Source organism: Astatotilapia calliptera, chromosome 13 (assembly GCF_964374335.1).
Source record: "Astatotilapia calliptera chromosome 13, fAstCal68.1, whole genome shotgun sequence".
NCBI lineage: Eukaryota > Metazoa > Chordata > Actinopteri > Cichliformes > Cichlidae > Astatotilapia > Astatotilapia calliptera.
This window is the reverse complement of record NC_137434.1, coordinates 26030242-26047213: the sequence shown is the minus strand read 5'-3', so window position 1 is coordinate 26047213 and position 16972 is coordinate 26030242. Positions and strand designations below refer to the sequence as shown.

The following is a 16972-nucleotide window of genomic DNA, read 5'->3' as shown; positions in this document are numbered from 1 at the left end:
GTTTACTGCTTCTGTTTTAGGGGCTTGCACATGCCCAATGATAAATGTGTGAGTGTGTCACAAACACGCCAGAGGCTGTGTTTGTGTGCGTGCACGCATGCATGCATGTGTGTCTGTAAAGCGAGACTTGTTCACTGGAGCCCTCTGCTTGAAGCAAGCCACTCATTATTTATGACCTGGCTTTTCTGCTCTGTTAATATGCTGTCTGCTTGTCTGTCTAACATACAAGGGGACACACACTCTTATAAAATGGGATCAGTTTAACAGTCCTCATCAAGGGCTGTGACAACACTAAGTGTCACTGTCATGAGTGTGTGTGATTTCTAAATGAATTCAGACCTTCTGACGGTTGACTGTGTCATTTTTTTAAAAAAATCCATTAATCAAATAAACTTTAATAAGAAAACATTTTTTATTTAATTTACGGTATAATCACATGAAAACGAGTTTTCACAGGACTGTGCATGCAAGTTAACTCTTAATGTTACCAAGGTCAGACCATGCAATGCTCAGAGAACCTGCAAAAAACCAAGAAGTACATTTCTCTACAGCCTCAGTTATCATGCTAAATTGTAAAAATCATGACAGTAAAAATAGAAAAAGACTGAACAAGTATGGACTACTTGAAAGGGTTTTCCAGAAGAAAGCCTCGTCTCTCTAAGAACAACATGGCAGCATGGTTTAAGTTTGCAAAGCTGCATCTGAACAAACTACAAGACTTCTGGAATAATGTCCTTTGGACAGATGATACAGAAGTGGAGATGTTTGGTGTCACATTTGATGAAAACCAAACACTGCATATCAGCAAAAATACCTCATACGAACTGTCAGAATGGCTGTGAAGGGGTGATGATTAGAGCTTGTTTTGAAACCACAGGACCTGGGCATCTTCCAATCACTGAATCGACCATATGAGGCCATCTGTGTGATAGATAAAGCTTGGCCGAATTTGGGTCATCTACAACAGAATGGCTGGAAAAAGAAAAGAATCTGCGTTGTGATGGCCCACTCCAGACCTCAACCTGACAAATACTGTGACGGGACTTTAACTATTTTCCTCTATACCCTGTGATTGCACCTCACTTTACATCAATAAAGACGGGTGTTGACAACCACCAGTTTTCGGGTTTTTCCACAGGTAGCTGCAATTTGTATTGCAATGTGGATTATCCCCTTTTATGTAAAGACTTGCGATGTACTTTCTTTTTACCGACTTTATGTCCCATATTACGAAACTGCAAGTAAAGTAAAATCTAGTGACACATAATGAAGCTTCAATGCTGTAGAAACATCATCTACTGCTATGCAGCAACACAGGATAAGCTTTGAATCAAGTAGATAAGTTTGCACTAAATATTATCATTTTATTCAGTGAAGTTGTGAGGACTGATCAGGACCCAGACTTCTGACTGTGAAAGAAAAATATAGGCAGGCCATACAAACCAACGTTGTTTAATATTCATTAATTTCTTTGTTTTCTTTACTTTGGCAAGTTAATATTTGATGTTTTCCCTCTTCTTTATTTACACTTTATCTACACTTTCTTCGTTCCTCACTTGTTATTTATTTTCCCTTTTCACCCTCCTTATTCCCGCTGTCATGCCTCCTTTTTCTTTCTCCCTTCTGTCCCTCTTGCTCTAAAGTGCTGTTGTCCAAGGATAGGACACGCTGCAGGTGATGGAGGCAAATCATCGAGGACATAATTAAGAGGCTTACGAGGAGGAGTGTGCGTTTTACGCATCACATTTGAAATATTAAAAAAAAAAAAAAAACTGCATGCAAACAGGCCTCACAGTTAGACAAGCGCTCATTTTCATTCACAGACAAACACACAGACACTCAGCCGTAGGGGTTTGACCTTATACAGTCGAGTTAAATACCTCTCTTGCTTCATTTGGATGTCTGAGTACACATACACACGCACGCACAGCCTTCCAGTGTGTTTTAAGCACCAATGAAGGACTCTTCCGACATGTTCATCTAGTTCCCTCACAAATTTGAATGTAGTCTGCTCACCCGTTGGCCCTCAAAGCTTCTGTGAGGAGTTGTGTGTGTGTGGTGTGTTTTTGAGTGTGTGTGTGTGTGTAATCAGGAACGTAGCTTGATCCCCTCTGGTATGTGCTTTCGGGAGTGTTTGTCAAAGGGCAGCAGCAGAGGCTGAAAATTGACAGAAAAGCTGGGTCTTTCCTCCTCTTGCTGGTGTCAGACTACATTTCATTAGCCTGACATTAAAGACTTTGTCTTAAATGTATAAAACGTAATCTTGAAATATCTACGGTGTGGGGCTAAATTCTAATTGTCCACTGTGTAGTCATCACTTTATATCATTTGTGACAAATATTTCCTGCAGAATCTCACTTTTGCTCATTCTTATATACCAAATAAGCACATGTTTTCAGAGTTTTGACACAGCTATTACTCTGGCAATCATGATTCTCCTCTGTGCTGTTAAAGGAAGGCTAGAGCCCGAGAAAAAAATCTGCTCTCAGATGTGAGAAAAGTGTGTCACAGTGGGTGAGTTACCGAGGTTATCAGGTATCCACCTCCCATTTCAGATGTGAGGAGAAATAACGAGTCACATTTAGTGTCTTTTGGTTAGACATGATGATTACTTTTCTTACCGTTGCCTGCATTGGTCCGGGCCTCGATTTCATTAGCTTTCCTCTTGGCCACATCTGCTAGCACCAGCTCGCCCTTATCACTGGCAACATAATGGAGGTCCTTTGAAGGTAATGCAAGAAAGAAAGAAACGTGAACGTTAATCTAAAATGAATCTAGGCTCAGATGACAATAGGGTTTTTTTTATTTGAGGGGTTTTGGGTGGGGGAGATGCGGCATTTTGGCGGGAGAAGGAAGAAACAGATGAAATGACAGGGAGAAAAAATGAACCGTTTGAAGCCCAACATCAGAAGGAGCACCGGTTTGGATGAAATGCCGGTTCCTCAAAAAACTTTGAAATCAGCCTTCTTGCACCCCACACCATCACCAACCTCCTGCACACACACGTGCACACACAATCACGCCCGCTTCCCTGGTTTTGAACTACGGAGGATGTTATCAGTCACATTTCAAAAGTGTGAGAGGAGACGAGGGACTGTTCACCTTTCAGAAACGCTGGTATTCTCTCTTTACGGAGAAACATATCCAGCTGAGCACATTACGATATCAGCCTGCGACAATATTGGAAACAGCATGTATCCTCTGTATCTCTCTGTTTGAGTCTCACATGGCCACAAAGATGGAGATAATGTGGCTAAATGATGTCTGAGGGTGGCTGATTTAAAGCCCAGCGCTGCCACATATTCATTAACAACCACACTGAGTATTACATCTCAGTTGTAGGAGTATTACATCTGCTTCCACAAGCGAGGCAGAGGTCAATTCATTATTTATTAAATTGTGGAAAAATACAAAAATATCTATATAATGCTTTAAGTGATGTGCTTCGAAAATGCCAGAAACAAATAAAATAAAGGAGGTGCTTCTAGCGTTTTGCAAAGGGCCTTTCCCCCTAGAGCCACACGTTCTGTGTCCAGGTTACAAAACACAATTGCTGCAGATTTATTGAAGGCTGTCCAGCCTGGTACGTTCAGAGAGACATTTCTGTTGCATCAGATTTGGAAGAGCTGCAGCTGAGACGTTCTCATTTGCAATTTTGATCAGATGGCAGTAAAACTGTAGTTTTTCCTCTAACTCACACTCTGGATTGATAATGAACAAAATGAGACGTGTTTCTAAATCCTCCCATTCAAAGAGCCCGAGCTTTTCATCTTCAAGCTTACAGTTTTGTTATGCACTGAAGTTGAAAGTAGAAATTCCAAACATTAGTTGAGGTCTCAACTTTATTTTCCCTTTATGAACTGTCTGAATTTGACCAACATAAAACAAAGAGAAGTTTTTTTGTACTGCTTTTTTTTTTTTAACTATATGTCACATCAGATACTTGTAATTGTCCTCTTGGTATCTAAGGAAGTTAATACATTAGTTACCTTTAAATACCCACTGCTTGTTATCATGTCACTTGTTTAAACAATTAAATGAAACTTTGTTTTTTCTGGACTCTTTGTTCTTTCGGTTTGTTGGTTGTTTTATGTTATTAGGTTTTCCATTCACTGTATGAATGCTTGCTTGGACCACCTTGAAAACCGAGGCATATTTCGCAAGAGGTTTTATCTAGAAATGATAAATATGAATACTAAAAAAAAAAGGTTTATAGTGTAGAAAGACCCTGGGAGCTCTGTATTTGGTTGTGTTTATTCACTTTGTTTTGTCAAATTGTTTTCAGGCATTTTCTTAATTTGCATGTGTGTTAAGCTTTCAGGGACACCCAATTAATCAGACTTTTTGGATATCAAAGGCAAATACAACATACTATAATGATCAGTCTATAGATAATTTGGATGTATTTTGAGAGTGAAGCAGCTTAGTTCATTCAATGAATTTCAGAATAAAAGGAAGAATGTTAAAGGTTGGCTTTGTTGTTTTCATGTAAAGACACTGGAAGCATCATCATCATCACCATGTTGCTGCAGTTGTTGCATCCTGTGAATGTGTTAGCAACGCTGCTGAAAAGGCCAAATATACAAACTATACAAATGTGAGAAAATGTTAAAGTCTGTGCAGTAATAATGGCAGAACCTCTGTAACATTCGACCTCTTGAATTGATTGAAGTGGGAGTGAATCAAACCCTCATCCTGGCACCCCATGAGGGTTGAGTGAGAGTCGCAGGGTTTCCCCGGGCTGAGTGCAGGGCCTGAAGCTCCATCAAAGGGTACAGCGTGTTAAGGAAAGTCTTCCGCCTCAGCGACATCACAGGACATCACTGCCGTGACTCAGGGCTCGCCATGGATAACCCTCAGCTGGCTAAAGCCAGCCCCCAGCTGAGTCTGCACCCGGCCCTAATACCCCCATATTGTAACCCAGCTTTTGTACCCCCAGAGGAAAGAGAGAGGGGGGTGCTGGTTTCCAAAAGAGGTGTGGAGCAGAGAGGGATTGAAGCAGACAGAGAGCGAGAGTAAAGGGGAGAGAGAGTGGGAGAGAGGTGCTGAAATTGAGGAGTATGAATGGGAACAGATTGGGTAATTATAGTGCGGTGCCTGCCCTCTGTGGCGAAGAGTTAGGAGGAAATGTGAAAATGGCCGACAACAAAATGGCCTCAAAAGAGCCTAAATCGGCTCCCAGGACTGAGGTGGCCAATTGAGCCCCTGTGAACGAGGAGACATGGCCCCTCAATTAGATATGAGTGAGGCTTCTTAATTGATAACAAACAGAGCAGCACAAGATTAAACAGACGAGGAGGGAGAGGAGGCAGTACAGTGAAATGATGGAGAGGCGCGTGAGTGACAGAGCACAAGGGAAGGGAGAGGGTGAACAAGACGCAAAAAGACGAAAGGGAAGCAAAACTCACAACAACAAGGAGAGAGAAAGAGAGAGCGGGATGACAGACAGAACAGAACAATATGAACATTTGATGTTGGGGCGCTTTATTCCAGCTTAGCCCCTCATAATGCTGTCTGAATCTGAGGAAAGAGACCCAGTGAAAGACGAGTGAACAAATGCGAAACGATAGAGAGACAACTGAGAGCTGGAAAGAGAGAGAAAGGGAGAGAGGAGTATCAACCCGACTAAGAAGGGATAACAATAATACTGCATATAAAACCATCAGATATTACACCTCTTATTCCCCAACGCTCAAACGCGACACTAATCTTATTTATATAAGAGCTTTAGGGGTTGCAGCGAGCCAGCTAACCGCACCGATAAAGAGGGGCGTTTTAGTGGGCCATATTTGGGGAGTAGAGGGGAGGGAGGTGGTGGATGCTAAGAGCCCGATATTGCCTGATATTTGGGTTACCTCCAAATAAATGAGGGATTAGGTTAACTGGCACACAGCAGCGCTTACAGCACATTAACTGACGGGCTCGTGTCTGTATGTTTGCAGTGTGACGTGTTGGCTTTGGACTCAGGATCGATGAGAATGAGCATACACAAAGTGCACTGCACTTTTTTAGGCGAGCATGTGTGCACAAAAGCTTATTATGGAGCGATAACAGCATATAAACTCAGTGCCCTATGGATGTGTGGCCGTTTGCAGAGACTGCAAAATAATTCAGATAATAATAATCAGATATTTGTAGATTTTTAATTCTTCTGTAATTTTCAGTGCATTTTTAATGCCTTTCCTTATTGCCTCAAACTTTACAGTTTATTCTTATAAATCAATGCCTATTTGTGACATCAAACTAACAACCAAATATGAATGTATTCTTATTTGTTGCCCACCTTTTTCAACTTTTAATAAAAGCAAATCAAGTGGGTGGACATGGACAACACATCACTTAAAAAGCAATGGGTTATTGGTATATTTACAGTACACACATATTCCACTCATACATTCAAATTGCAGCGTTACACGTAAAGGTCAGTTTGATCATGTGGTTTATTTCTTGTAATGCCTGGCATTTGATAGCTCTGTGAATTCCAGTGATGCACCTGTGAGCCCGGAGTCAAAATGATGATGGTCACTTATACACGTCTGAAATCTCAACATGCAGGGATTAGTGAATGAGTACGGGCACAGCTTTTGCTCTTTGATTCATGGGGGTGGCATTAAATCCTGATGATTACCTCTGAAGCAGACACACTGGAAAATATCTACCTGGACCTAGTCGGCTATCCCTGGTGATAAACACACACAAATAGCTGTGAGTCCTACAAGTTCTAACTAAATAATAAACTAAATTTTGAGCTCACGTGGCTGCTGAAATGTTTAAGGACACAGTTATCATTTAACGGCTGCCAACGAATATTCAGTTAAATAGTAAGAAGAAGCCTGGACAAAATTCCACCCACCCAATTCTACCAAAGATCGTCCAGTCGCGACATATTTAAAGATGTTAAATATGCAAAAATGAAACAGAGAGAACAATGACAGAGGCTCACATACAAACTATGATACATAAGTATTCATAGTGCAGTGTGACTGCTAATCCTGAAGATCAGTAAAGTTTAATTACAACTTTCCTATCAGACTGGTGATTAGTAACCACATTTTCTGAAAGAGACCTGAAAAACATACTATATCTACTTTTCTCTAGGTGTCACGCACTTCCTAATTGCTTCAGCCACCTATCGAAGGTTGGATGTGTCTCAGACTTCCAGGACTGCAGCAGAATTTTTCTTGCTAACAGTGGTAATAATGAAATGGCCTGAGCCTCACAACGATCATTCCCACTGCTTAAATCATCAAGCCTGAACACTGCTGCAAAAGCGGAAAGGAAAAATAGAGTTTGGTGAAAAATTCAAATAGGTGACCCCAAAAAGTCTGCACACAGAATAAACCGATAGGATAGGCTTCCTTGCTCTGTTGATATAGATATACTATCGAGTTACTATGATGGTTTTCCAAGCATTTTTCCTACACTTCATCAGTAATCTCAGTAACAGTTCTACTTGCCAATCTGCAGAGACTTTGTTTGTTTTTTATTACAACATATTAATTGGTTGTCGAATGGTTGTGATCAGATAGCCACACAACATCCATCCATTCACTAATGTGACCAGACTGGAAAAGCATTGGCACTTTTCTAGTCTCACTTACCTCTCAAAGCAGTTTATGCTACTAATCACACATTCATACAGTGCTGTATTCTCCACTGCTCATCCACAACCGGCTTAGAATCACCACTCATCCAAACATACATGTCTCTGGAGGAAAAAATGCACAAACGCTATACACTGCCTGGAATCAAACCAGGAACCTTTTTGCTATGAGGTGATAGTTTATTGTGTGAGCCTATGCACAGTCAAAACTTACACCTTCAGCACACCAAACTCAATATTACCAAACAGCACATTTGCCAAGGTGCTGAAGAGGAAGAGATTTCCTTTCAGTTTTCAAACAGATCTACATGTAAATTGTTTTTTGGAAATCTTATCAATGATGTGAAAAGATGCCTTTTCACCTTTTACTTTTTAACCAAATTAGTTTTTGCTGGGTGGTGCAAACACATGCACACAAAAACATATTAACAACCTGACATAAAGTTTAATCCTCTGTACATGAGCGTATCCGTTTCACATTTGTTTTCTGACACATCTGCTATCCAGGAGTCTTGTGTTTGACTTCTATCTGATAGGCCTTAAGGACTTTAATTGTGCTAATTGCTTATCTAAGCAACAACAATGAGCTTACTGCCAAAGATGTGCTATTCCTCCTCCACCTACAGCACTGCCAAGCCTGGCATCAGATAGGAGAGGAAGATAGAGGGTGAACCGAAAACATGCAGCTCGCCTTACTGCTTGTGTATCTAACAAGAAAAAGTACAAGCCCTCACTGGGGAACAAAAGAGCCGGCATCAGATTTCGGCTATCACACAATTTGATTTAATTAACAAGCTACATCAAGAGCCAAAAAAAAACCCAGGAAGAGAAGAAGAAGAAAAAGGGGAGGTGGTGGAGGGAAAGAAAACTTGACTTGGCTGACGAATGACCTAATTGGTTACATTATCGACTCATTATCAAAGGCTAATTAGGGAGCTACTAAACAGCATCAATTATTTTTAAAAAATGCAAACGACTCAGTAACCCCCACTACCAACTCTTCATACACCCCACCAACCTCCACCACCACCACCAATTCCTCCTCCCCCTCAATTTAACCCGACACAAGTGTTTCATTTTAACAAAAGGTTTCTTCTTTTGGGGAAAAAAGGCTTGGAGGGCCTCTATTGTTAGCTGGGAAACAATGGGGCAAGAGGGGACGGGGGTCTGATGATAGAGGGGGTGTATCATGCTGAGCATTTCTAGAAGAGGTGAGCATGTTATCTGTGTGCATGTGTGTGCTCTTTACCAAGTCGACGGTGCGTTATTGAGTTCTATGGGCGAGTTTGGTAGTTAAAAAGAGTTTGGCGAAGGTGGGGGTTGCCCTCATTAACCTCCTCCACCTCGACTCGATCAGCAAACCAGCGGGTTAAAGCAACAACACAACCTAATTAGACAGAAGGACAGAGCGAGGGGTGAAATGTCAACGTCCTCCTTCTCTCTCTCTTCTCTCTTTCGCTCTTTGTGCACAATGAGGTGCTGCTCTCTTGGTCGCTGAGGCAAAAAAGTGCTTGAAAAAGGTTGTTGTGACTGAGCCTGAACTTTGTTACAGATCCAGCATGACAAGGACTTGCAATTATCTGTTAAATTTGGTGAGAATTCCCATAATGGGCCACCACAAAGGGATCCGCAGATGCTTAGTAATTCGGTCTCTGAAATTTGTTTGTAAAAGAAAAAGAAAAAAGGAGAGTAAAATAGGGCAGTCAAATGATGTTCAAGAGCTCAGAAAGATGTCACCTGTCCATAGAAACAGCTCTCTCACATACATCACTTTTATATTTACATATATATGTTAGAGATGCATTTATCTCCATGCGTAGATTTTTTACATTTACTTTTCTCAAACAAGAAGTGAGTGACCTGGCTCCACAACCATACCCATGAAATCTCGCCCAGTCCCGAGAGCCAGTGGACACAACGGTGCCGGATAAAAATCACACCAGCTTCACACAATCTGGCTTCAAGGTCACGTTCTGTTTGCTGCTGTGATCCAAATCCTCTCTGTGAGGGAAATCGCTTTTTTTTTTTTAAAGAAAAAAGAAAAAGCCTCATTTTACCAGTTAGTAATACACTAATCACAATTTCGTGATTTAACTAGATCTTCTTGTCTGTTTAGGGGCAACATTACTCAAAAAAGGTGTGTGGACTTTTACCTGAGATGAAGCTTATTTAGGAAGGCTTCTCTATCACTGTCAGAGCCACATTGTTTATTGTGTCCCATATCTTTTCAAATACATGACAAATTATAGTCGCTAAAAATGGGAGCTATAATCTTGATGTTTTTAAGAAAATATGGCAGACAAAGAAGAATTTAGAGCAATGACAGAGGTATGTTTTACAATCATGTTTTGCAATCACATTAGTGCTTCTGACTAAAGATACAAGTTATCATGTCTGCATCGAATCATTTAAAAAAAAAAAGATGACAGAAGAAGATTGTGAAAGTACATGAAGCTATATGGAAAATATGGCAGAGGCTTTCTGGACTGATTTTCTTGACCTCTACTTTGCTGACAGTACAGGCCGCCTTCCGCTCGGGCTGATTTGTCCTGTAACTGACTCCACCCATCGAAGCTAGTTCATACCCTTCACTGAAATGTATTATGATTACAGCTTTCTCTCCCCTCTCACTCATCTGGACACAGTTTCATCTCCCCCTTCCATCATTTTTGTGTTACATTTATCATTTAGTTTTCCATCTACACCACAGCCTCCTCCCCTCCCCTCTCTGCCCCCCTCTTTCCTTTGCACTCTTTCAAGGTTCACAGGCTCGACTCCACCTTTTCAATTCGGCTTCCCAGCAGCACTACTTAGTGGGGAGGGAATTGGAACCAGTGCTATCAGTGTGATTGAGGGACCAAGAGGAGTGTGTGTATGTGTGTAAGAGGGTCTGTATTAATGTCTGGGGTGTTGGTGAAGCATGGAGCAAAAGGGGCCCCATGAAAAAGGGGGTCAAACACATAGGAGCATTTCAGCGTGGAGTGGAAGAAAGAACGAGTTAGAGCGAAGATGAGAGGAGAGGAAAAGGCTGAGCTGAGGCCGTGGAGGTTGTGAAAAGATAGAGGCCCATACTGAGATCACACCTGCTCTCTGACACGCAACACACACACACTTGTATGGGTTACAAGTCATGTGCAAATGAAAGTAACAAGGGTGCAACAGTGAATGAGCAATTATAATAGGTTTTATACCAGTGGAAGAGCTGCAGAGAAGCTCCCTATAGCGCATGAGTCAACATCTAACCCTCAGGAGTCCATCTAGAGCAGATACACCAAACATGTTTTATTTCACTAACATAATCTAGAGTAAACATGTTAAGAAGACCTGATGAAAAGGTTCATGTACACAGATTCCAGATTTTTTTTAAGAGAAAAAAGGCATAAAGGTAAGCTTAAACAAACAGTTATCAGAGCTCACAACTTTTTTACTGTAATATTATAAGTGATTATGAGAAAGAATTTCCAAATATTCACTGGTATCCGTTCATCTATTTTTATGAGTTGGGTTCCTTGCACTTTAACACTTTCTTCAACAGACAAAAAAGAAAAGATTCAGAGTTTTCATCGTTCAAACCTGACTGCTGAAAATGAATACATTATAAAAGGTGCCCAAGAAAGACAAGACTTAGTATAAAGTATAACAATAGTCTACAGACATGTGTCATACTTAATGTCATAAAGCAGGTATTTCGAAACAAATACAGGTATTGATGAATGAAGAAAAATGGCGGTAAGCATGTTACACGTCATGACAGATTCAGTCCATGCAGTGGTAATTTGGACTAAAATTGCAAGAAAGGGATCTTTTAAACATGTGTGGTACATGCTATGCCATTCTATTTTCACTGGCATATTTTAAATATCATTTAATTTAAAAGCCAATGGCATATAAATTTGAAATTTATACTCTAGCTCAAAGGTTTCTAAATTTCAGAGATATTATATGTGTACCGTAGTTTGTTAATCCCTGTTAGCCAGAAGCTTGTGGTTCAGATTCTGCTAAACACTCAATTTCACACAGTTCTTTCTACTTTTGGTTCTGCATGATGTCAGACAGGAGGGATATCCTTATATGGTCGTCTCAGATGCACAGCTTTGACTGTAAGCAACCCACTTGTTGGGTAAATAGTCTGTTTGTGAGCAGCATTCACTTTAAAGTAAGTTGGCTTGACAGGAAGATGGTCTCAAAAGAGCTATATAACTGATCAGCAGCACCAAATCCCATAAATATGGATGATTTTAAACCTTGAATCATTGGCTATTTTCATTAGTTCATTTGTTAAATTAGTTGATAATTAATGTCCATGGAATTACATATTTTATTTAAGAAAAAAAAGGCTTCCTCGTGGATTCTGTTTTGATGTCAACAACCCTTTTTGTGACTCTTTTCCCCCTCAAGAAAGCACATAAAAGGAAATTTTCTTTCTACTCACCATGAATAAATCTCTGGCTTCTAAATCTACAGCGAGGAGGAAGGCCTTCTCGAAACACTGGTGCCTGCAGAGAAAAAAGGAGACAGTGAAAAAGAAAGACAACACCCTGAACATGAAAGCAAAACAATCATCAATCTAAAAATACATGCTTTGAATGAAAATGCATAGTTAAATAAGTCTAAGGTACATTTACGTGCTTGCTTTGGTCTGCATGTAGACACACGCCTCAATACAGACATGCACATGCACCTCTGCATTCAACACTGTCAATAATTGAACTGAGAATAGCGAGCTCTTTTCCTATTATCCAGAATTAAAGCTGGGAGAGAGAGCTGTATCTCCCAGTACAAAACACCTCAACTTTCCCCGGCTACAGCCGACATGAAACAAACAAACACAAGCGGAGAGAGGAGGTGCGGGAAGGAGGGGGGGCGGGGGGCGCCTTCCTTCATTTGATGTTGATGGAGAGAAAAAGAATGCAGGTAGGTGATAAGAGAGGAGAGGACGAGGGATGCCAAACAACGCTCCAGCTCGGCTACAGAGGAGGAAAAAGAAAGAGAGGGAGAGGGAGCGGGGGGTAATTGCGGGATGGAGAGCAGTGAGCAGCAGTGTGTGGGAACAACAGGGTCTATTTCAGTCAAACAGGCGTTTCAAAAGGCTCTCATGGCAGAAGGGAAAATGAAACAACAGTCTAAACAGGTGCATGCGTGCTGCTTTGCCTTATGAATGACTCAAAGCTGCATCAGTATGTGTGTGCAATGAAATTCAAAAGCTATTTCTGTTTTAGAATTTTTAATAGCAATAAAGAGAAGGAAATAAGCAGTGTTAAATTGTTTCTGAAAGAGGTTTTTGGATATTATTTCTTATTCTGATTCTCCACCCTGTGCTGATAAACTGCACTAAATGTTCCAGTAATCCCTTGAAAATAGTCTGTGCATGTATTTGTCTGTGCAAAGTCTTCAGAGATCTGGAACCTGATTGAGGAATGTACTCTTAATGCTTTTACTTTTTAGATGTCTACATTTTTTTTTTTATTTCAGGAGAGCTATACAAAACACAGTCCTTGACCCCTTGAGGACATGCACAAAGTAAATTTCTCCCTCAGTCCATTTAATTAAGACCACAGCAACAGCACAGAGTGAGTGGTGTTACCTGAGGAGGTGGTGAAAAAAGCGCCGGGCGTACTTGCTGATTGGCTCCCTGTACTCCAGTATTACTGTATCAGAGAGAGGCACAGGTGGGGCATAAAACACACCCAGAGCTGCTTCTAGCTGGGCTACAGACAGATCAGAAACACACACAAAATTAGGAAATGCATGTGATGTTTGCATGGAAATTAGCTAAGAATGGAAAGGATGTGTGTGTTTCTAAAGCTAACAATGTAAAATTTGTTGCTCTTCTGCACAAAAATGAGATTTTTATACTTTTTTATTTTATAAGAGACAGTGCCAAATCAAAGGCTCACTGACTAAAAGCCAACTAAAAGCAAAAGTTAACAACTAAATGAAAGGAAACTAAGATTTGAAAGAAAAACATCCAAAATATATCAAATATATCTAAGCATTCATAAGGTTTAGTCCATGGAGGTGCTAAATACAGCAAAATGTAGACGAAATGAAAGGTAAATAAAAAATAAAAATCTTCAAGCACTGAAAGTCGACAGGTTAGGTTAGACTCATGAAATTTGAAAAGCAGCGATTTCGATTTGATAAGCATCACCAGGAAATGTAAAACCAATCAAAGCCACCTTCTCTCTCTGGGTTCAGCTCCATCCTCAGCAGGTGGTTAGTGACTGAGCTCAGGCCTTGGTACATCTCATCCCCCATGGTGCTCCAGTCCATGGCCTCTAGTATGCCCAGTGCCTCTCTGACTTGACCACAACGTAGCCTCTGCTGCAGCAGCTCCCCTGGACCCATCTGTCCCCCCGTGAGAGCTCCTGTCATATTGAGGAAAGGTTTGTAAGAAATAATAATAATGTGGTTAAGAAAAGACGAAGAAAATATTTTTATGAAATAATCCAGTTTTGATCTAGATGGGCATTGAATTAAGGGAAAACCCAGCAGACACAATAGGTTTCACATACATGGTTTGAGCCTAGTCCCATACTAAAACAAAAATTCAGACAAAACTACCACTGAAAAAAGATTTAAACTCTAGGGCAAAGATTTATGCATATCTGGGAAACTGAGGTTTAATCAGGTGCTGCTACATAGCACACAATTGATTCTCCAAGTCTCTCGGAGAATCAATTGGAAAGGAAGATGTTTTTTTCAAAAGATTTTCCTCATTTGGCGTTATGGTGATGGTGTCTAACAAAATGGTACAAAATGTCCTGTAGGTCATTGTGAAGACCACACTAAATGATTCACATCATTTTCAGCAACTCCTTTATGCCCTAATGGATCCTGGGAAATAGAAGATAGATGTGTTTTATTGCATTCATTCAGAACAACTTTTAAGGATCTGCATTAAGAAACCAACAGAAATAGGAATAATTTATTCAGTATTTCTATCTTTTGCTTCATTTTTATACCTTTTTGTTTCGTTTCTATATTTATATTTTTTCTAAGATTTTGATGATAGAGCAGTATGTGATTATTGATCTTTTCCTTTCCATCTATACCCTTAACAGTTTATCCAATTTAGGGTAGCGCGGGTGCTGGAGGCCTATCCCAGCTCATGAATACCAGTCCACCACAGTATTGAATGATACAGTATTTTCATCTTTCTGTGCTACAAAGAGGGAAAATTCTCTTTAGGCTTTAACAGTTGGTGTGATAATGATTCTGTGACCGTGCAGAATAACCTGGAGGAGTTACTTAAGTTAAGTGAGTGTCCAGTGGATCAGTTCTGACTCTGAGGCAGCACTAGATTTGTTAGACCAGCATCGACTCGTCAATCAATTAGAGAGGAAGTGTGTTCAAGCCTTCATGTGTACTTTGTGTCCATCAGTTTCTGTGTGCAAATGCAAAATAAAAGCAAGCTTCTCATCCTTTAACACTGAGCAGAGTGCATGTTAGCATATGTTCAAATAACTTGCCTACATGTTATTGAAATATTTAGCTCTTTAACAGAATGGAAACCTTTTCAGGGTGTAACCAGCCTCTTATGGGGTGTGTCTGTGTGCTACTGCAAACGATATTGTAACATAGAGTGACCTTTACCCTAAGATCATTTGAGGACTGCTCTGATGGACTGTACCTTCTGATCAGTGATGACTGACTGTGCTTTTGTTTGTGCAGACAAGGAACATGTTGAATAATGGAAGAATGGCATTTTGTACCCTTAACCGCAGCAGAGGTGTCTCACTCTGTTTCTTAAAGTTCAAAGCACATATACAGGTGAAGGTGTTGAATGCCAGGGGTAATTATGCTCTATTGTCACTTAATCACGAAGGTACATAATGCAGCAGATGGAGGACTCCCTGGCTCATTCTGATTTGCGTGAGACGAGTTGGTACAGGACCATGTTCTGACAGTAGTTTCACCTCACTTCTGAACTAGCCTTTTTCACATGCATGCAACATTTAACACTCTGCTGTATATGTATTAAAGTGTATATATTTACCAAAATTTCTGGACATGGCTAGTGGCATAATAGGTGATCACTGACAGCAGTACTGTCAATGGGCCATGCTGCAGGCAGGCAAGAAAAACTCACTACTGATTCTAGTCTAATTAGTATCTGTAGGGCGGGGGGGTGGTATGAGCAATTAAAATGACAAGCTGGCAATTAGCAAACCACCAAATCCCCTAAAGAGTGGGCTAATGTGGCTAATACATCAGCTAAGTTGCTTGTGTGTGATTTTTGGGTACTGTATGTGTTTAACTGCATGTATGAGTCCAGGAGTTGGGCGCTGACATCTGCTCTAAGCTGACACAGACAATGGATCACACCTGTCCACACTGACTTATTTGACTGTGCACAAACAACACTGAGCAGGACAAGATCAGCACCAGCATGGAGAAACACAGAATGTAGCATAAACATGACTAAAAATATGAAAGACCTTGGTCTAAAACATAAAAAACCAAAACGTGTTAACTTGGAACTATTATGTCACATAAACTCATTAGCTACTGAACTTCACATTAGCACAATAATCTAAATCATCCAATCATATGGCAGCAAGTCAATTAATTTAGGCATTAGGAAGATTTGAAAAAAAGTTGCCTGGTCTGTTGAGTCTAGATTTCTATTGCAATATTTAGATGGTAGGGTCACACTGGCTTGAGTCAAACGTCAGTTTGATGTTGTTGGTGGTGTAAAGGTGTGGGGGGATATTTCCTTGGCAGACTTTGGCTCCTTAGTACCAATCTAGGGGTTTCACCCAGGCACAGTATTAGGCAAATGTGGATATTATTTTTAGAAGTGAGTATTAAGTAAAGCTACTGGAGTACCTACTCAAGTTAGTACTTCTGGCCACAGATGGCTCCATCCTCATTAATCAATGCTGGGTACTGGCAGTAGGAGTGCACTGGCTTATGAGTGGGCTTGTGTTTCATCTCTGGTTTGGTGTCAGTTGAATATAATAACCACCACACTGTGGAAACACATGCAGAACTGAGGACAATGGGACCCATATAAAACGTCTATGATAGGCTATGCTTCAAGTTTTAATCAGTTTTAAGATCAACTTTTTGTCTCCAAAAACAAGTCAAAGAGCCCATTCTCTCTGGGAAGACAATGATGAAGTAGCTATTGGTCACACACATGAAACGTGCCACAAATCCTTGAGCAACAAATACAAAAACAAAAGGAAAAAATCTAGCATGTGAAGTAATGTATCTGGTTCCTCTCACACCTCTGCACAGGTGGCTAATAACGGTGTGCAGTGGGTAAATCACTGGAAACGAGTGGGGATTTCTGATGTTGCGATCAAACATGTAATTTTGACAGACCATAAACCCATCTTAGAAATGATGGATAACTCTGCT

General features: G+C 40.5%; 1 protein-coding gene across 7 annotated transcripts in view; it reads right to left on the bottom strand.

The window, feature by feature from the left end:
• wdpcp (WD repeat containing planar cell polarity effector) overlaps positions 1 to 16972 on the bottom strand; it is an 84253-nt gene that overhangs the window by 11265 nt on the left and 56016 nt on the right. For all 7 annotated transcript variants that reach the window (XR_013901054.1, XM_026189711.2, XM_026189712.2 and 4 more), the window contains 4 exons: positions 13783 to 13971; positions 13188 to 13311; positions 12036 to 12099; positions 2622 to 2721 (listed from right to left, as the gene is read on the bottom strand). Coding sequence is in view for 6 of the 7 variants with exons in the window: in XM_026189711.2 (XP_026045496.2) it covers positions 2622 to 2721; positions 12036 to 12099; positions 13188 to 13311; positions 13783 to 13971 (477 nt within the window). In the remaining variant the exon portion in view is untranslated. The remainder of the gene's footprint in view (positions 1 to 2621; positions 2722 to 12035; positions 12100 to 13187; positions 13312 to 13782; positions 13972 to 16972) is intronic.